At 48.6% G+C, this 14839-nt stretch overlaps 1 protein-coding gene across 2 annotated transcripts in view; it reads left to right on the top strand.

Annotated features, from left to right (window-relative positions):
• POLG (DNA polymerase gamma, catalytic subunit) overlaps positions 1 to 14839 on the top strand; it is a 795283-nt gene that overhangs the window by 463422 nt on the left and 317022 nt on the right. For both annotated transcript variants that reach the window (XM_069222697.1, XM_069222698.1), the window contains exon 10: positions 143 to 367. In XM_069222697.1, coding sequence (XP_069078798.1) covers positions 143 to 367 — 225 coding nt within the window. The remainder of the gene's footprint in view (positions 1 to 142; positions 368 to 14839) is intronic.

The raw sequence follows: 14839 nt of genomic DNA, 5'->3' as shown, positions 1-14839 counted from the left end.
GAGAGCTATTTATTTTAAACAATTTGGTTTCTTAAAATCGGCATTGTGTTATTTCTTATACAGTTAAAATGCCGTCAGATATCATAGGGGTTTGTTGTTTGCAAAGTACTGCTGTTGTTTTACTCAATATCATTGTTCCCAGATGGTACCGCAAGCTGTGTCCCAGGTTTGATGACCCAGAGTGGATTCCAGGCCCGAGCCTTATGAGTCTGCAGATGAGGGTGACCCCAAAGCTAATGAGGCTGACATGGGACGGATTTCCTCTGCATTACTCTGACAAGCATGGTTGGGGATACCTGGTTCCAGGCAGAAAAGACAATCTGTGTGAAAGTATCCAGGACACAAATTCACCAGTGTTTCCTTACAGGTGAGAGCAACTTTAAATATCATTATGTACATGCATAAGAAAAGGGGAAGTATGTATGCTCTTATGCAACGAGGAAGGAAAGATATAATTTCCATTATTACTTCAGCACTTCATTGTTGGGACGCTTATCAACTTTAGAGTTCTGTATTTTCTTCAGAATGGACATTAATGGAAATGCCCAAATTGCTCACTAAAAAGTGCTTGTTCTACACCATTTTCAATGATAAAATAAACTTCCCTAATACAGAATGTCCAGAATGTCCTCCTTGAAGACAGACATCTGACATTGCTGGCCTCCATGAAGTGGAAAGTCTTCTTTAACCTTAATTATTGAACTAAGCACTGGATCAGTAGGAAATTTCCAACTAGACCTCTTTTTTCATTCATATGGAGAGATTAAAGGTTTCCATGTCTAGATGTACCTTGAAGCACCTGGTCATGAAGTCTGGAGCTTTCTTAGATAACTGCACTCAGAAATGTGACTGTATATGCCCAAAACATGAACAATTGTAAATTATATTATTCGAACACCAGAGATGATCATGTTGTGTTCCTATAGTTCTGAATGTACCTGTCTTCTAGAGAGTTATTATTTTGTTGATAAAAAGGGCTCTGGTAACTCTCAGCAACAAACTTTCCTTATGATCATGGTACCTGTTTAACAATGGGAAGGTTTTTTTCAACAGAATTATATTCCAACAAAACAGGCATGTGCACGATACTATGCAATTTGTATTTGATTTTGTTTTATTGGCTTTCCATGTATATCGATTATCAAACCTAGTGTCAAAGTAGACACAACCAGTAATCTCTGGTTACTACCCAAGAAACCAAATGCGTCATCAGGACAGGGCATTAGTATAAGGAAAGTGTATTCTCCACAGGGCACAGAGGTTTATTCATGTGCAGTTCCCCTGTTTAGGCCCTAGTTTATTTAAAATAAATGGAAGGTGCTTCTGCCTCACATAGTCAGTGCTGACACCTAAGAGCAGGTATGTCCAGAGTAAGTCCAGGCAGGCTGGATACATAACACATTTTATGGATAAACACTGTGTAAATTATTTCAATTCAGATGTATGCCAATATATCGTAGGTTGGTAGTAAATAAATTCAAGCATCCAAAATTACATCACAGTGTAGTTCTGTTAACATCTGTGTTGACATCGGATCAATCAATACACACAACAATAAAACACCTCTACTCATGGACGATACATTTAATACACAAACAAAGTCACATCACCCCTGTTTGATTCCCCAGTCATGAATCTCCGTCAACCTCAGCACAGTAGTACGAGGTCAGACAGGTTCTGCGACCCAGGCCTGAAGGTTAATGACTGAAGATGAGGTAACACTTAGCCGACAGCCAAACACAGAAGCTCAGATTAGATCCCACAGATAGGCAGCAACACTATTATGGTCCCCAGAGATTGGCCCCAATAAAGCACAAATAACCAGAGGGACACTTCATTCCCTAAACACCATAAAATCAGATACCACATGTAGTTAGGTACACTCAGCCAATCAGGGCACAGCAAACACAGCACATGCAGTAACCATGCGCCCCCTTAGTCTGGACATCTGGCACATACTCACTGGCCCTCACGGAGTCTATGCCAGATCGTGGCACACCTGCATTCCTTATCTGGAAATTGTATCTGATAGAGAATTCTAGCTGCAGATTCCTTACCTTTGAATTCCCTGGTGCAGCTTTGAATCCGGAATCTTTTTGCTGAGCAATACCCTGCGCATGCCGTCGGATGGCATCGTTCGGTTCTGCGTGCGTTGTCCGGCTCGCGTGGCTTCGTCAGCATCATTGGAGCCGTTTATGACATCATGGTAGTCTATATAGATACCACCTCGGTGCGCGTACGTCAGTTGTTTTCCTTACGCGCTGGTTAAGCACAGATCCGTGATTGTGCTAACCTTTGCCTTTTTTGGCAAGCCTTTTTTCGACGTTTTGTTGAGGATTTTTGTCGTCTGTGCGAGGGAAATGTCCTCTAGGAAGACTGGGTTGAAGCCGTGCGGTGCCTGCCATCGCGCAATGTTGGTTACTGACCCCCATGAGCTATGTCTCTGGTGCCTCAACAGGGACCACGACTCGAAGTCGTGTTCCACCTGCGACTTCGATCGGCACGACTCCTCGGAGGTCACGGTCCCGCTCTAGGAGGAGGTCGCTAACCGGGTCCATGAGCCCCAAGTCCTCTTCATCCCACTCGAGGGCCTTAGGGCACTCAGGGAAGAGGCGCAAGAAGAAGAAGATGCCCAAGCGGCCGCGGACAAGGTGTCTCGGGAATTTCGACATTCCAGGCACGGTTCTGTGAAGCCATTGCCAGGGCTGGCTTTGTGCCTCCCTCCCTCCTCCCCCCCCCCCCCCCCCCCCCTTTCCGGGAGCCGGGGCGACCCCCGCTCAATTAAAATAATTTTATGATGCCATGCGTCTTGTTTTTGAGCGGGCTGCCCACTTGGGTGGGTCTTCAGTCCCCGTTGGGTCAGCAGGGGCCCCATCGGATTTGACGCTGGCGGCTTCGGCCTCAGCGCTGTTGGGGACCCCAGGATCCGATAGCGGATCCAGCCCAGCGCTGGGTTCTCACAGTCGGCCTCCTCAGTTGACGCTCCCTCCACCACCGGTGCCCACTGGTGATGGTAGCCCCATCCTCATTCCTGATGAGCTGGAACCACATTTTACGACGCCGATTCTGTGCCGACCAGTGCCTGAGGCTTATTTTGACCAGCCAGGCACAAGTGAGGAGTGTGAGGGGTCGAAGGACCCTTTAGAATACGGATTGGAGCATGAACAGGACTTGTGTGAGGATCTAGGGGAAGCCATTGGACTGGATACATCTCCAGATGGTGGCATGCTCTCACCTCCTGCTGTGGCTACGGAGGAGGGTGCATCTTATGCCATGGTGGTGCGTAGGGCAGCTGAGGCCTTGGACATAGAGTTGCCTATGGTGCCAGTCAGGACTAATCTCCTGATGGAGGTGCTTCAGCCAGGGGTTACTACATCAGAGCCGATGTTACCCTTCAATTAAGCTCTCACAGATGTCCTTCTGGGGGCGTGGTCCAAACCCAGCACAGGGGCTCCAATGAATAGGACAATCAGCCGCCGCCATCAACTAGCTCCAAACGACCCTAGTTCCCTCACCCAACACCCCACCCTAGAGAGCTTGGTGGTTCAAGCCTCTACTTCCCGTGGTGCCTTCCCTTCTGCTCCCCCAGATAGGGAATCCAAGAGGCTGGACTAACTTGGAAAGAAGATGTTTTCTTCCTCCAGCCTGGCATTGAGGTCGGTAAACACCTCTTGCCTATTGAGTAGTTTTTCCCACACTTTATGGGATACGGTGGCACAGGTACTGCCCCAGGTCCTGGAGGGCATACGCAACAGTCCCACCCAGTCTGTCAAGGATGGGAGAGATGCAGCCAAGTTTACCATGAGGTGTGGTTTGGACACGACCGACTCGCTGGGTAGGGTGATTTATTCGACAGAGGCCCTCTGACGCCACGCCTGGCTGTGTACCACTGGCTTTTCGGGGGACGTCCAGTCGTACTTGATGGACACGCCTTTCGATGGCTCATGCTTTTTTGGTGAGAAGGCTGACTCTGCTCTTGAGAGATTCAAGGATTCTTGGGCTATGGCCAGATCCCTGGGCCTATCAGTGCCTGTTCGTCAGCAGTCTGCCTATCGCCCCTTTTGAGGCTTTGGGAGAGGTGCAAAACCACGCCAACCACAGGTTAGCCACCGTCCTCTGGCTTCACAGCATCCCGTGCGTGGATGAGGTTGTGGTACCTTCAAACCCAGAGGGTACAGCCAGTGGTCACCATCCAGTCCCCCTCTTCCTCAACACCCAAGCCCTCCTAGTATGGTTCTGCAAGATTATGTCCGTCCAGTTGGAAGGAGGACTCAATTTCCTCTCCCTCACTGGCGGTCCTTAACATCAGACAAATGGGTCTTGCAGATCATACAGAAGGGCTATTCCCTCCCCTTCCAGTCTTGCCCTCCCTCTATCCCTCTGGTACAAGAACGGCTGATGAACGATTATTTGATTTTGCTCCGTGAGGAAGTTTCAGCTCTCTTGGCCAAAGGAGCCATAGAGAGGGTCCTGATGTCAGAAGTAGGTAGTGGTTGTTGTAGGAAGTTGGCTCTGTATATACTATCTCAAAAGTGAGAGATAGTGTGCACAGATTCCAAGGGTTCCCCTCACAGGTTGATGGTGGCAAAATTAGATAATACCAATGCTCTATTTGAGGAACACACACTCAAAGACTTACTCCAGGCCAATAGGTTTTTATATAGAAAAATATATTTTCTTAGTTTATTTTAGAACCACAAGATTCAAGATTTTAAGTAAATACATAAAATGCAAGGTACTCCACACAGGTAAGTAAGGAACTTTGAATTAGAGCAGTAACATACACAGTTTTAGTTAAAATGGAAATAAGCTATTTTAAAAGTGGACACTGTGCAAAAATCAACAGTTCCTGGGGGAGGTAAGTATTGGTTAGTTTTTCAGGTAAGTAAGGCACTTACAAGTTCAGTTTCCTGGGCATAGGCAGCCCACCATTGGAGATTCAAGGCAACCCCAAAGTCACTGCACCAGCAACACAGGGCCAGTCAGGTGCAGAGGTCAAAGGAGGGCCCAAAACACACAGGCGTCTACAGAGAACAGGGGTGCTCTGGTTCCAGTCTGCCAACAGGTAATTTACCTGCGTCTTCGGAGGGCAGGCCAGGGGGGTTTTGTAGAGCACTGGGGGGACCCAAACAGGCACACAAAACACACCCTCAGCGGCACAGTGGCGGCTGGGTGCAGTGTGCTTAGCAGGTGTTGGGTTTTCAATAGAAGTCAATGGAGGGACCCGGGGTCACGCTAGCAGTGCAGGCAGGGCACGGGGGGGGGGGCTTCTCGGCCCAGCCACCGACTGGGCTAGGCAGAGGGTCACCTGATGGTTACTCCTGCACTGGAGTTCGGTTCCTTTTTATCCTGGGGGCTGCGGGTGCAGTGCTTGGTCCAGGCGTCGGGTTCTTGGTTCCAGGCAGTTACGGTCAGGGGGAGCCTCTGAACCCTCTCTGCATGCCTCGCTGTGGGGATGCCAGGGGGTCATCTCAGGTTACTCACGGAGTTGCAGTCACCTGGGAGTCCTCTCTGCGGTGTTAGTTCTCTGGATCTCGAGCCAGGGGCGTCGGGTGCAGAGTGTGAAGTCTCTTGCTTCCGGCGGAAAGAGTGAGTTCTTTGAAAGTTGCTAAAAAGTTGCAAAGTTGTTGCTGTTTTTGAACGGTGCCGCTGCTCTCGGGAGTTTTTTGGTCCTTCGGATGCAGGGCAGTCCTTTGAGGCTTCAGAGGTCGCTGGTCCCTGTCTGATGTGTCGCTTTGCAGGCTCTTTGAGTCTGGAGACAGGCGGGTAGGGCTGGGGCCAAAGCAGTTGTCATCTCCGTCGTCTCTGCGGGGCTTTCAGGTCAGCAGTCCTTCTTCTTTGTGTAGGTTGCAGGAATCTGATTTCCTGGGTTGTGGGTCGCCCCTAAATACTAGATTTAGGGGTGTGTTTAGGTAAGGAGGGCAGTAGCCAATGGCTACTGTCCAGGAGGGTAGCTACAGCCTCTTTGTGCCTCCTCCCTGAGGGGAGTGAGGGGAGGGAGGCACATCACTAATCTTATTGGGGGAATCCTCCAAACTCAAGATGGTGGGTTTCTAAAGGCAGGGGTCACCTCGGCTCAGGGCACCATAGGGGCTGTCCTGACTGGTGGGTGACTCCTCCTTGTTTTTCTCATTCTTTCCTCCAGCCTTGCCGCCAAAAGTGGGGGCTGTGGCCGGAGGAGCGGGCATCGCCACTAGCTGGGATGCCCTGGGGTGCTGTAACAAAAAGCATGAGCCTTTGAGGCTCACCACCAGGTGTTACAGTTCCTGCAGGGGGAGGTGAGAAGCACCGCCACCCAGTACAGGCTTTGTTCCTGGCCACAGGCACTCTCCCCATGTGGCCAGAAACTCGTCTGGTTGTGGCAGGCTGACAGAAACTGGTCAGCCTAGCACTAGGAGTCAGACTGGTATTCAGGGGTCATCTCCAAAATGCCCTCTGGGTGCATTTTACAATAAATTCCACACTGGCATCAGTGTGCATTTATTGTGCTGAGAAGTTTGATACCAAACTTCCCAGATTCCAGTGTAGCCATTATGGAACTTTGGAGTTCTTGTTTGTCAAACTCCAAGACCATACCCTGCACTTACAATGTCTAAAGTTTGGCTTAGACACTGTAAGGGCATAGTGCTCATGCACATATGCCCTCACCTGTGGTTTAGTGCACCCTGTCTTAGGGCTGTAAGGCCTGCTAGGGGGGTGACTTACCTATGCCACAGGCAGTGTGAGGTGGGCATGGCACTCTGAGGGGAGTGCCATGACAACTTAGTCATTTTCTCCCCACCAGCACACACAAGCTGTGAGGCAGTGTGCATGTGCTTAGTGAGGGGTCTCCAGGGTGGCATACAACGTGCTGCAGCCCTTAGAGACCTTCCCTGGCATCGGGGCCCTTGGTACCAGGGGTACCATTTAGAAGGGACTTATCTGGGTGCAGGGCTGTGCCAATTGTGGGAACAAAGGTACAGTTTAGGGAAAGAACGCTGGTGCTGGGGCCTGGTTAGCAGGGTCCCAGCGCTCTTTCAATCATAACTGGCAACAAAAGGCAAAAAGTCAGGGGGTAACCATGCAAGGAGGCAATTCCTTACAGTTGTTATACCCGCTACTTTCTGATCACAAAAATGAACAAGGGTCTTCACCCTATTTTGGATTTAAGGGACGTCAAGCTCTTCCTTGTAAGGAGAAACTCAAGATGCTCACTTTATTAGGTCTTGTCTGCCCTAGACCAAGAGACTGGATGGTAGCATTGGACTTGCAGGATGCGTATTTTCACATCCCCATCTTGCCTGCCCACAGGTGTTACTTGCGGTTCAACCTGGGCCACAAGCACTTTCAGTTTACCGTGCACCCCGTTGGTCTCACCAGTGTCACTTGGGTGTTCACCAAGGTGATGGCGCTGGTGGCAGCTCATCTGCACAGGTTAGGGATTTCACTCTTCACCTACCTCGACGACTGGCTGTTGAATGCTCCGATGCCCCAGGCTCTCGTCACCCACCTTCAGACTACAGCGGACCTCCTGCATTCGCTGGGGTTCATGATAAATGTGCCAAAGTCACACATGACTCCCTGTCAGAAGCTCCCTTCCATCGGAGCTGTTCTGGACACAGTGCAGTTTCAGGCCTATCCTCCCGAGCAGCGAGTACAGGATATTCAGGTTATGATACTGATGTTTCGGCCTCTATCCTGCATTTTGGTGAGACAGACTCTGAGGCTTTTGGAACTCATGGCTTCCTGCATCCTGTTAGTCAAATCTATCAGATGGCATATGAGGGCTCTGCAATGGGACCTTAAGTTCTAGTGGGCACAGCATCAGGGAAATCTTACCGATACGGTTCAGATCTCCGAGTGAACTGCAAAAGACCTGCAGTGGTGGTTAGTGAACTGCAATTGGGTCAAAGGCAGACTCCTCTCCCTTCCCCAACCATATCTCACAGTAGTGACAGGTGCGTCACTTCTGGGATGGGGCGGCCACCTGGGAGAGGCAGAGATCAGGGGCCTCTGGTCTCCGGCAGAATCTGTGTTCCACATCAACTTATTTGAGCTCCGAGCGATCCTGCTAGAACTGAAAGCATTTCTTCCTGTAAGGAAAGGGAAGATAGTGCAGGTGTTCACGGACAACACCGCCTCAGTGTGGTACTACAACAAGCAGGACGGTGTGGGGTCGTGGATCCTTTGTCAAGAGGCTCTGCGTCTCTGGACATTGCTGGAACAACAGGCCATAACCCTGGTGGTTTAACACCTGGCAGGTTCTCTGCACCCCAGGGCGGACAAACTCAGCAGTCGATGCCTAGTGGATCACGAATGGTATCTCCACCCGGAGGTGGCGCAAGGACTCTCATCAGTGGGGAGAGCCTTGGTTAGATCTGTTTGCCTCCGCAGAGAATGCGCAATGTCAACAGTATTGCGTGTTGGAGTTTACTAGGCGGCAATCGCTCGGCAATGCTTTTCGTTGCGAGTGGAATGCAGGCCTCCTGTACGCATTTCTGCCCATACCACTTCTGCCCAGAGTTCTCAACAAGATCAAGAATGACCGGGCCCAAGTCATCTAATGTTGCTCTGGATTGGGCACGAAGAGTCTGGTATCCTGAGCTGCTCAAAATGAGCATCAATCTTCTGATCAGGCTGCCCCTTCGAGTAGATCTTCTATCTCAGCAGCAGTGGAGGGTTCTCCACCCAGACCTGTCAACTCTGCGCCTTCATGTGTGGAGATTGAGCGGTGGCAGTTGATGGCTTTTGACCTTCCTCCCGAAGTCTGCAAGGTTATTTTGGCAGCCAAGGCGTCCCTACACTAAGACGGTATATGCCTGCTGTTGAAAACGCTTTGTATATTATTGTACAGAAAGGTCTATTGACCCTCTTTCTGCATTCTACTTTTCATTCTGTCTCTAGTCCAGCAGGGTTCTACCTTAGCTACGCTAAAGGGCTATCGTTCTGCCTTATCGGCATCTCTTATGCTGCCTGACCAGCATTCTTTGTTCATAGCTCCCATTGTAAATAGATTCCTCAAAGGGCTTGTACATATGTTTCCCCTATGTCCTTTATTATGCCTCATTGTGACTTAAATCTTGTCCTCACATTTCTCATGTGTGCTCCCTTCGAGCCTTAACACACCTGTCCCTTCTAGCTGCTCACCATCAAGACAGCCTTCTTAGCGGCAATAACATCTGCCAGGAGGGTGAGTGAGATGGAAGGCCTGTCATCAAGGCCACCGTATCTCACTATCCATCCAGATAAAGTAGTTCTCAGAACTCGTGCCTCTTTCCTCCCTAAGGTGGTGACCACATTCCATCTGGGTCAGAATATCACCTTGCCCACCTTCTTTGCTCCACCCCATTCCTCTAAGAAAGAGGAGCGACTCCATCGACTGGACCCAAAAAGAGCGTTGTTGATCTACCTTGACCACACAAGTGTTCCGGGTGAATGATCAACTCTTTGTGGGGTACGTTGGAGCAAAGAAGGGTCAGGCAGTGCAGAAGCAAACCATTTCGTGCTGGGTTGTTCTCTGCATTAGGATATGCTACGCATTGGCCAGGAAGCAGCGTCCTGAGGGCTTGCAGGCTCATTCTACCAGGGGCAAAGCTGCTACCACTGCGCTAGCTTGAGGTGTACCAGTCCTGGAGATCTATCATGCGGTAACATGGGTGTCCTTGCACACGTTTGCAAAACATTACTGCCTGGACAGTCAGGTACGAAGGGACGGGTACTTTGTCCGTTAAGTCCTGCAGAACTTTCTAGTGTAAGGAGTGGTATCTGCAGCCCACGGCCAGGAGGTTATGGCTTGGGTATTCAGAGGTAAGGAATCTGCAGCTAGAAGTCTCTATCAGATGAACAAGTTACTTACCTTCAGTAATGCATTATCTGGTAGAGACTCTTTCTGTGACTCCTTGTCAATAGGTTGCATATATCACCAGGAAAATAATGTTTGTTCACACAGAAATGTATAAAACATGAGTCAGTTTGATGTTCTACGAGAGACAGTCCTCAGACCCCGGTGCTGTAACTGCTCACCCAGCCGTATTGTTTAATTAAATGAACCATTTCCTGCTTTGCCAGATGCCTTTTGTCTCATGTTTTGTAAGGTAAAATCTGATTCGAGCAACATTTCCGTAATGAGTCTTCCATCAAGTTGGTCTTTATTTTCATGCAACTTGGTGCAATGTTCCAAAGTTCTTTAAACAGGTTCCACAAACTTCAGTCTCCTAACAGGATAACCCCCAAAAAAGTCATAGCCTTCATAGCCAACACTTGTTTCGTTTGGATAGTTTATGTAGCAGCAGACTTCATCAGGGCTATAATAGTAAAGGTAAATATATTAAGACCAATTGTAAATGATATAAAATACTTGTTCCATCACCAGGGGTCACCCCTTAGAACACCTCTTGTGAAAACCAAACTCATGCAGTAAGACCTATTTTACTACTACCAATACCAAGGTAGCTGATTACCAAACACTATTGTTAACACTCAGTGGAGGAAAGGAAAATTAAGAGTGATAAAGTAAGTGTGTATGAGTATGAGAAAACTCCCAAAATAGTAACACCAAGAATTTCAGTGAGAATTAACATCTGTCGCTCACCTTCCACTAAAACAACAAACTAATCATCTATCAATGGCATTAGTGTTAGAATCTCCACTACCTAAAATAAATATGTGCCACCAGTGTCACAACGTTTAGAAAACCTCATTCCAAATATGCAATTAGATCCACATATGCTCACCTAAAATCCAATGAAAGTAATATTGCATTCCCCCCGTTTCAGGGTGTATTTGACAAAATCTCTGCAAAATGTATTACATAATGACTGTACTCCAACCATCTTGAAACATTATTGAAAAAATTGAAAGCAATATTAGGACATTATGGTACACAAATTATAAGATATCCTATAGTGTAAACTGGTGGGATAGCTTTAGTGTGTCAAAAGCATGAATTGCTTAGTCTGTCAAAAGCATGCATTGTAATACAGCATGAAACCAATATACTGACAACTACATTGAAATGGGTCATATTTTTATATTGGGAAATAATTATAATAAGAGAGTATATATCATGGGCATAAAAACATACTAATGCCCAGGTCTGATGTGGGTATCCTGAACATTTGCCATTGATCTGTCCCTCCTGTATCCACTTTAGACACCCCTGACTTGCATGTGTTTCCAAAGGTTTTTCGGTGCTCACTCAAGTAATTTTTTAGGCCCTAAAGTTAAAACCAGGCCATGCCTTTTTCTTTTGAGGCCCACCCACTTACAGGTAGAGGACCACAATGGATTATCTGCCATCTATGTGTCTTCACGTTAAAACACTCAATTATGACTTGTTTTTAACAAAACAATGACACTGTTTAAGTAGGCATGTGTGGCTACAAATACACAAGCTTTTCAAAATCCTGCCATCTAGATTTGGGCTCAGATGTGTACTCCTTTCGCTGGTAATACACGTGGTCATTAACTCTATTGTTACATTGTTTTCTTCTGCCGTGGGTTTTGTGAGAAAGTAGCCTCTTTCTAGCCTTGTTACCCCCACATTTGGCCTGTATGTCAGGGTGTTTTCACTGTCTCACTGGGACCCTGCTAGCCAGGGCCCGGTGCTCATAGTGAAAACCCTATGTTTTCAGTATGTTTGTTATGTGTCACTGGGACCCTGCTAGTCAGGACCCCAGTGCTCATAAGTTTGTGGCCTATATGTATGTGTTCCCTGTGTAGTGCCTAACTGTCTCACTGAGGCTCTGCTAATCAGAACCTCAGTGGTTATGCTCTCTCATTTCTTTCCAAATTGTCACTAACAGGCTAGTGACCATTTTTACCAATTTGTATTGGCTTACTGGAACACCCTTATAATTCCCTATTATATGGTACTGAGGTACCCAGGGTATTGGGGTTCCAGGAGATCCCTATGGGCTGCAGCATTTCTTTTGCCACCCATAGGGAGCTCTGACAATTCTTACACAGGCCTGCCACTGCAGCCTGAGTGAAATAATGTCCACGTTATTTCACAGCCATTTTACACTGCACTTAAGTAACTTATAAGTCACCTATATGTCTAACCTTTACCTGGTAAAGGTTAGGTGCAAAGTTACTTAGTGTGAGGGCACCCTGGCACTAGCCAAGGTGCCCCCACATTGTTCAGAGCCAATTCCCTGAACTTTGTGAGTGCGGGGACACCATTACACGCGTGCACTACATATAGGTCACTACCTATATGTAGCTTCACAATGGTAACTCCGAATATGGCCATGTAACAAGTCTATGATCATGGAATTGCCCCCTCTATGCCATCCTGGCATAGTTGGCACAATCCCATGATCCCAGTGGTCTGTAGCACAGACCCTGGTACTGCCAAACTGCCCTTCCTGGGGTTTCACTGCAGCTGCTGCTGCTGCCAAACCCCTCAGACAGGCATCTGCCCTCCTGGGGTCCAGCCAGGCCTGGCCCAGGATGGCAGAACAAAGAACTTCCTCTGAGAGAGGGTGTGACACCCTCTCCCTTTGGAAAATGGTGTGAAGGCAGGGGAGGAGTAGCCTCCCCCAGCCTCTGGAAATGCTTTCTTGGGCACAGATGTGCCCAATTCTGCATAAGCCAGTCTACACCGGTTCAGGGGACCCCTTAGCCCTGCTCTGGCGCGAAACTGGACAAAGGAAAGGGGAGTGACCACTCCCCTGACCTGCACCTCCCCTGGGAGGTGTCCAGAGCTCCTCCAGGGTGCTCCAGACCTCTGCCATCTTGGAAACAGAGGTGCTGCTGGCACACTGGACTGCTCTGAGTGGCCAGTGCCACCAGGTGAAGTCAGAGACTCCTTGTGATAGGCTCCTTCAGGTGTTGCTAGCCTATCCTCTCTCCTAAGTAGCCAAACCCTCTTTTCTGGCTATTTAGGGTCTCTGTCTCTGGGGAAACTTTAGATAACGAATGCAAGAGCTCATCCGAGTTCCTCTGCATCTCTCTCTTCACCTTCTGCCAAGGAATCGACTGCTGACCGCGCTGGAAGCCTGCAAACCTGCAACATAGTAGCAAAGACGACTACTGCAACTCTGTAACGCTGATCCTGCCGCCTTCTCGACTGTTTTCCTGCTTGTGCATGCTGTGGGGGTAGTCTGCCTCCTCTCTGCACCAGAAGCTCCGAAGAAATCTCCCGTGGGTCGACGGAATCTTCCCCCTGCAACCGCAGGCACCAAAAAGCTGCATTACCGGTCCCTTGGGTCTCCTCTCAGCACGACGAGCGAGGTCCCTCGAATCCAGCGACTCTGTCCAAGTGACCCCCACAGTCCAGTGACTCTTCAGTCCAAGTTTGGTGGAGGTAAGTCCTTGCCTCACCTCGCTGGGCTGCATTGCTGGGAACCGCGACTTTTGCAGCTACTCCGGCCCCTGTGCACTTCCGGCGGAAATCCTTTGTGCACAGCCAAGCCTGGGTCCACGGCACTCTAACCTGCATTGCACGACTTTCTAAGTTGGTCTCCGGCGACGTGGGACTCCTTTGTGCGACTTCGGGTGAGCACTGTTTCACGCATCCTCGTAGTGCCTGTTTCTGGCACTTCTCTGGGTGCTACCTGCTGCTGAGAGGGCTCCTTGTCTTGCTCGACGTCCCCTCTCTCTCCTGGTCCAATTTGCGACCTCCTGGTCCCTCCAGGGCCACAGCAGCGTCCAAAAACGCTAACCGCACGATTTGCAGCTAGCAAGGCTTGTTGGCGTTCTTTCGGCGGGAAAACACTTCTGCACGACTCTCCACGGCGAGAGGGATCCGTCCACCAAAGGGGAAGTCTCTAGCCCTTTTCGTTCCTGCAGAAACCTCAGCTTCTTCTGTCCAGTAGAAGCTTCTTTGCACCCGCAGCTGGCATTTCCTGGGCATTTGCCCATCTCCGACTTGCTTGTGACTTTTGGACTTGGTCCCCTTGTTCCACAGGTACCCTAGATTGGAAATCCACAGTTGTTGCATTGTTGGTTTGTGTCTTTCCTGCATTATTCCTCTAACACGACTTCTTTGTCCTTAGGGGAATTTTAGTGCACTTTGCACTCACTTTTCAGGGTCTTGGGGAGGGTTATTTTTCTAACTCTCACTATTTTCTAATAGTCCCAGCGACCCTCTACAAGGTCACATAGGTTTGGGGTCCATTCGTGGTTCGCATTCCACTTTTGGAGTATATGGTTTGTGTTGCCCCTATCCCTATGTTTCCCCATTGCATCCTATTGTAACTATACATTGTTTGCACTGTTTTCTAAGACTATACTGCATATTTTTGCTATTGTGTATATATATCTTGTGTATATTTCCTATCCTCTCACTGAGGGTACACTCTAAGATACTTTGGCATATTGTCATAAAAATAAAGTACCTTTATTTTTAGTATAACTGTGTATTGTGTTTTCTTATGATATTGTGTATATGACACTAAGTGGTACTGTAGTAGCTTCACACGTCTCCTAGTTCAGCCTAAGCTGCTCTGCTAAGCTACCATTGCCTATCAGCCTAAGCTGCTAGACACCCTAAACACTAATAAGGGATAACTGGGCCTGGTGCAAGGTGCAAGTACCCCTTGGTACTCACTACAAGCCAGTCCAGCCTCCTACAGGTTTTGGATGTGTACTCTCCATTCAGTTTGGTTTGGCAACTCCAGAATTGACTGGGTGATAGTCCTTGGACTGCGGCCCCACGTGGGCCTTCACCTTTTGTGGCCTTTCTTTGGTCCTTGGGCATATCCCTCCACCATGTCCACATGGTGATGGAACGGACGCCTTTTCGTTACTGCCCACTGTGTCACGCTAGATATCCCTAGACCAATCTCCACTAGGTCTGCAGTCTGTGTCTCTACCCTCAGCCACAACAAGGCTAACTAACAGACTGCTGTTGATG

The sequence above is a fragment of the Pleurodeles waltl genome, chromosome 3_1 (genome assembly GCF_031143425.1).
Source record: "Pleurodeles waltl isolate 20211129_DDA chromosome 3_1, aPleWal1.hap1.20221129, whole genome shotgun sequence".
Taxonomy (NCBI): Eukaryota; Metazoa; Chordata; class Amphibia; order Caudata; family Salamandridae; genus Pleurodeles; species Pleurodeles waltl.
The sequence above is the reverse complement of the archived record's forward strand: the minus strand, read 5'-3'. Positions and strand labels throughout refer to the sequence as shown.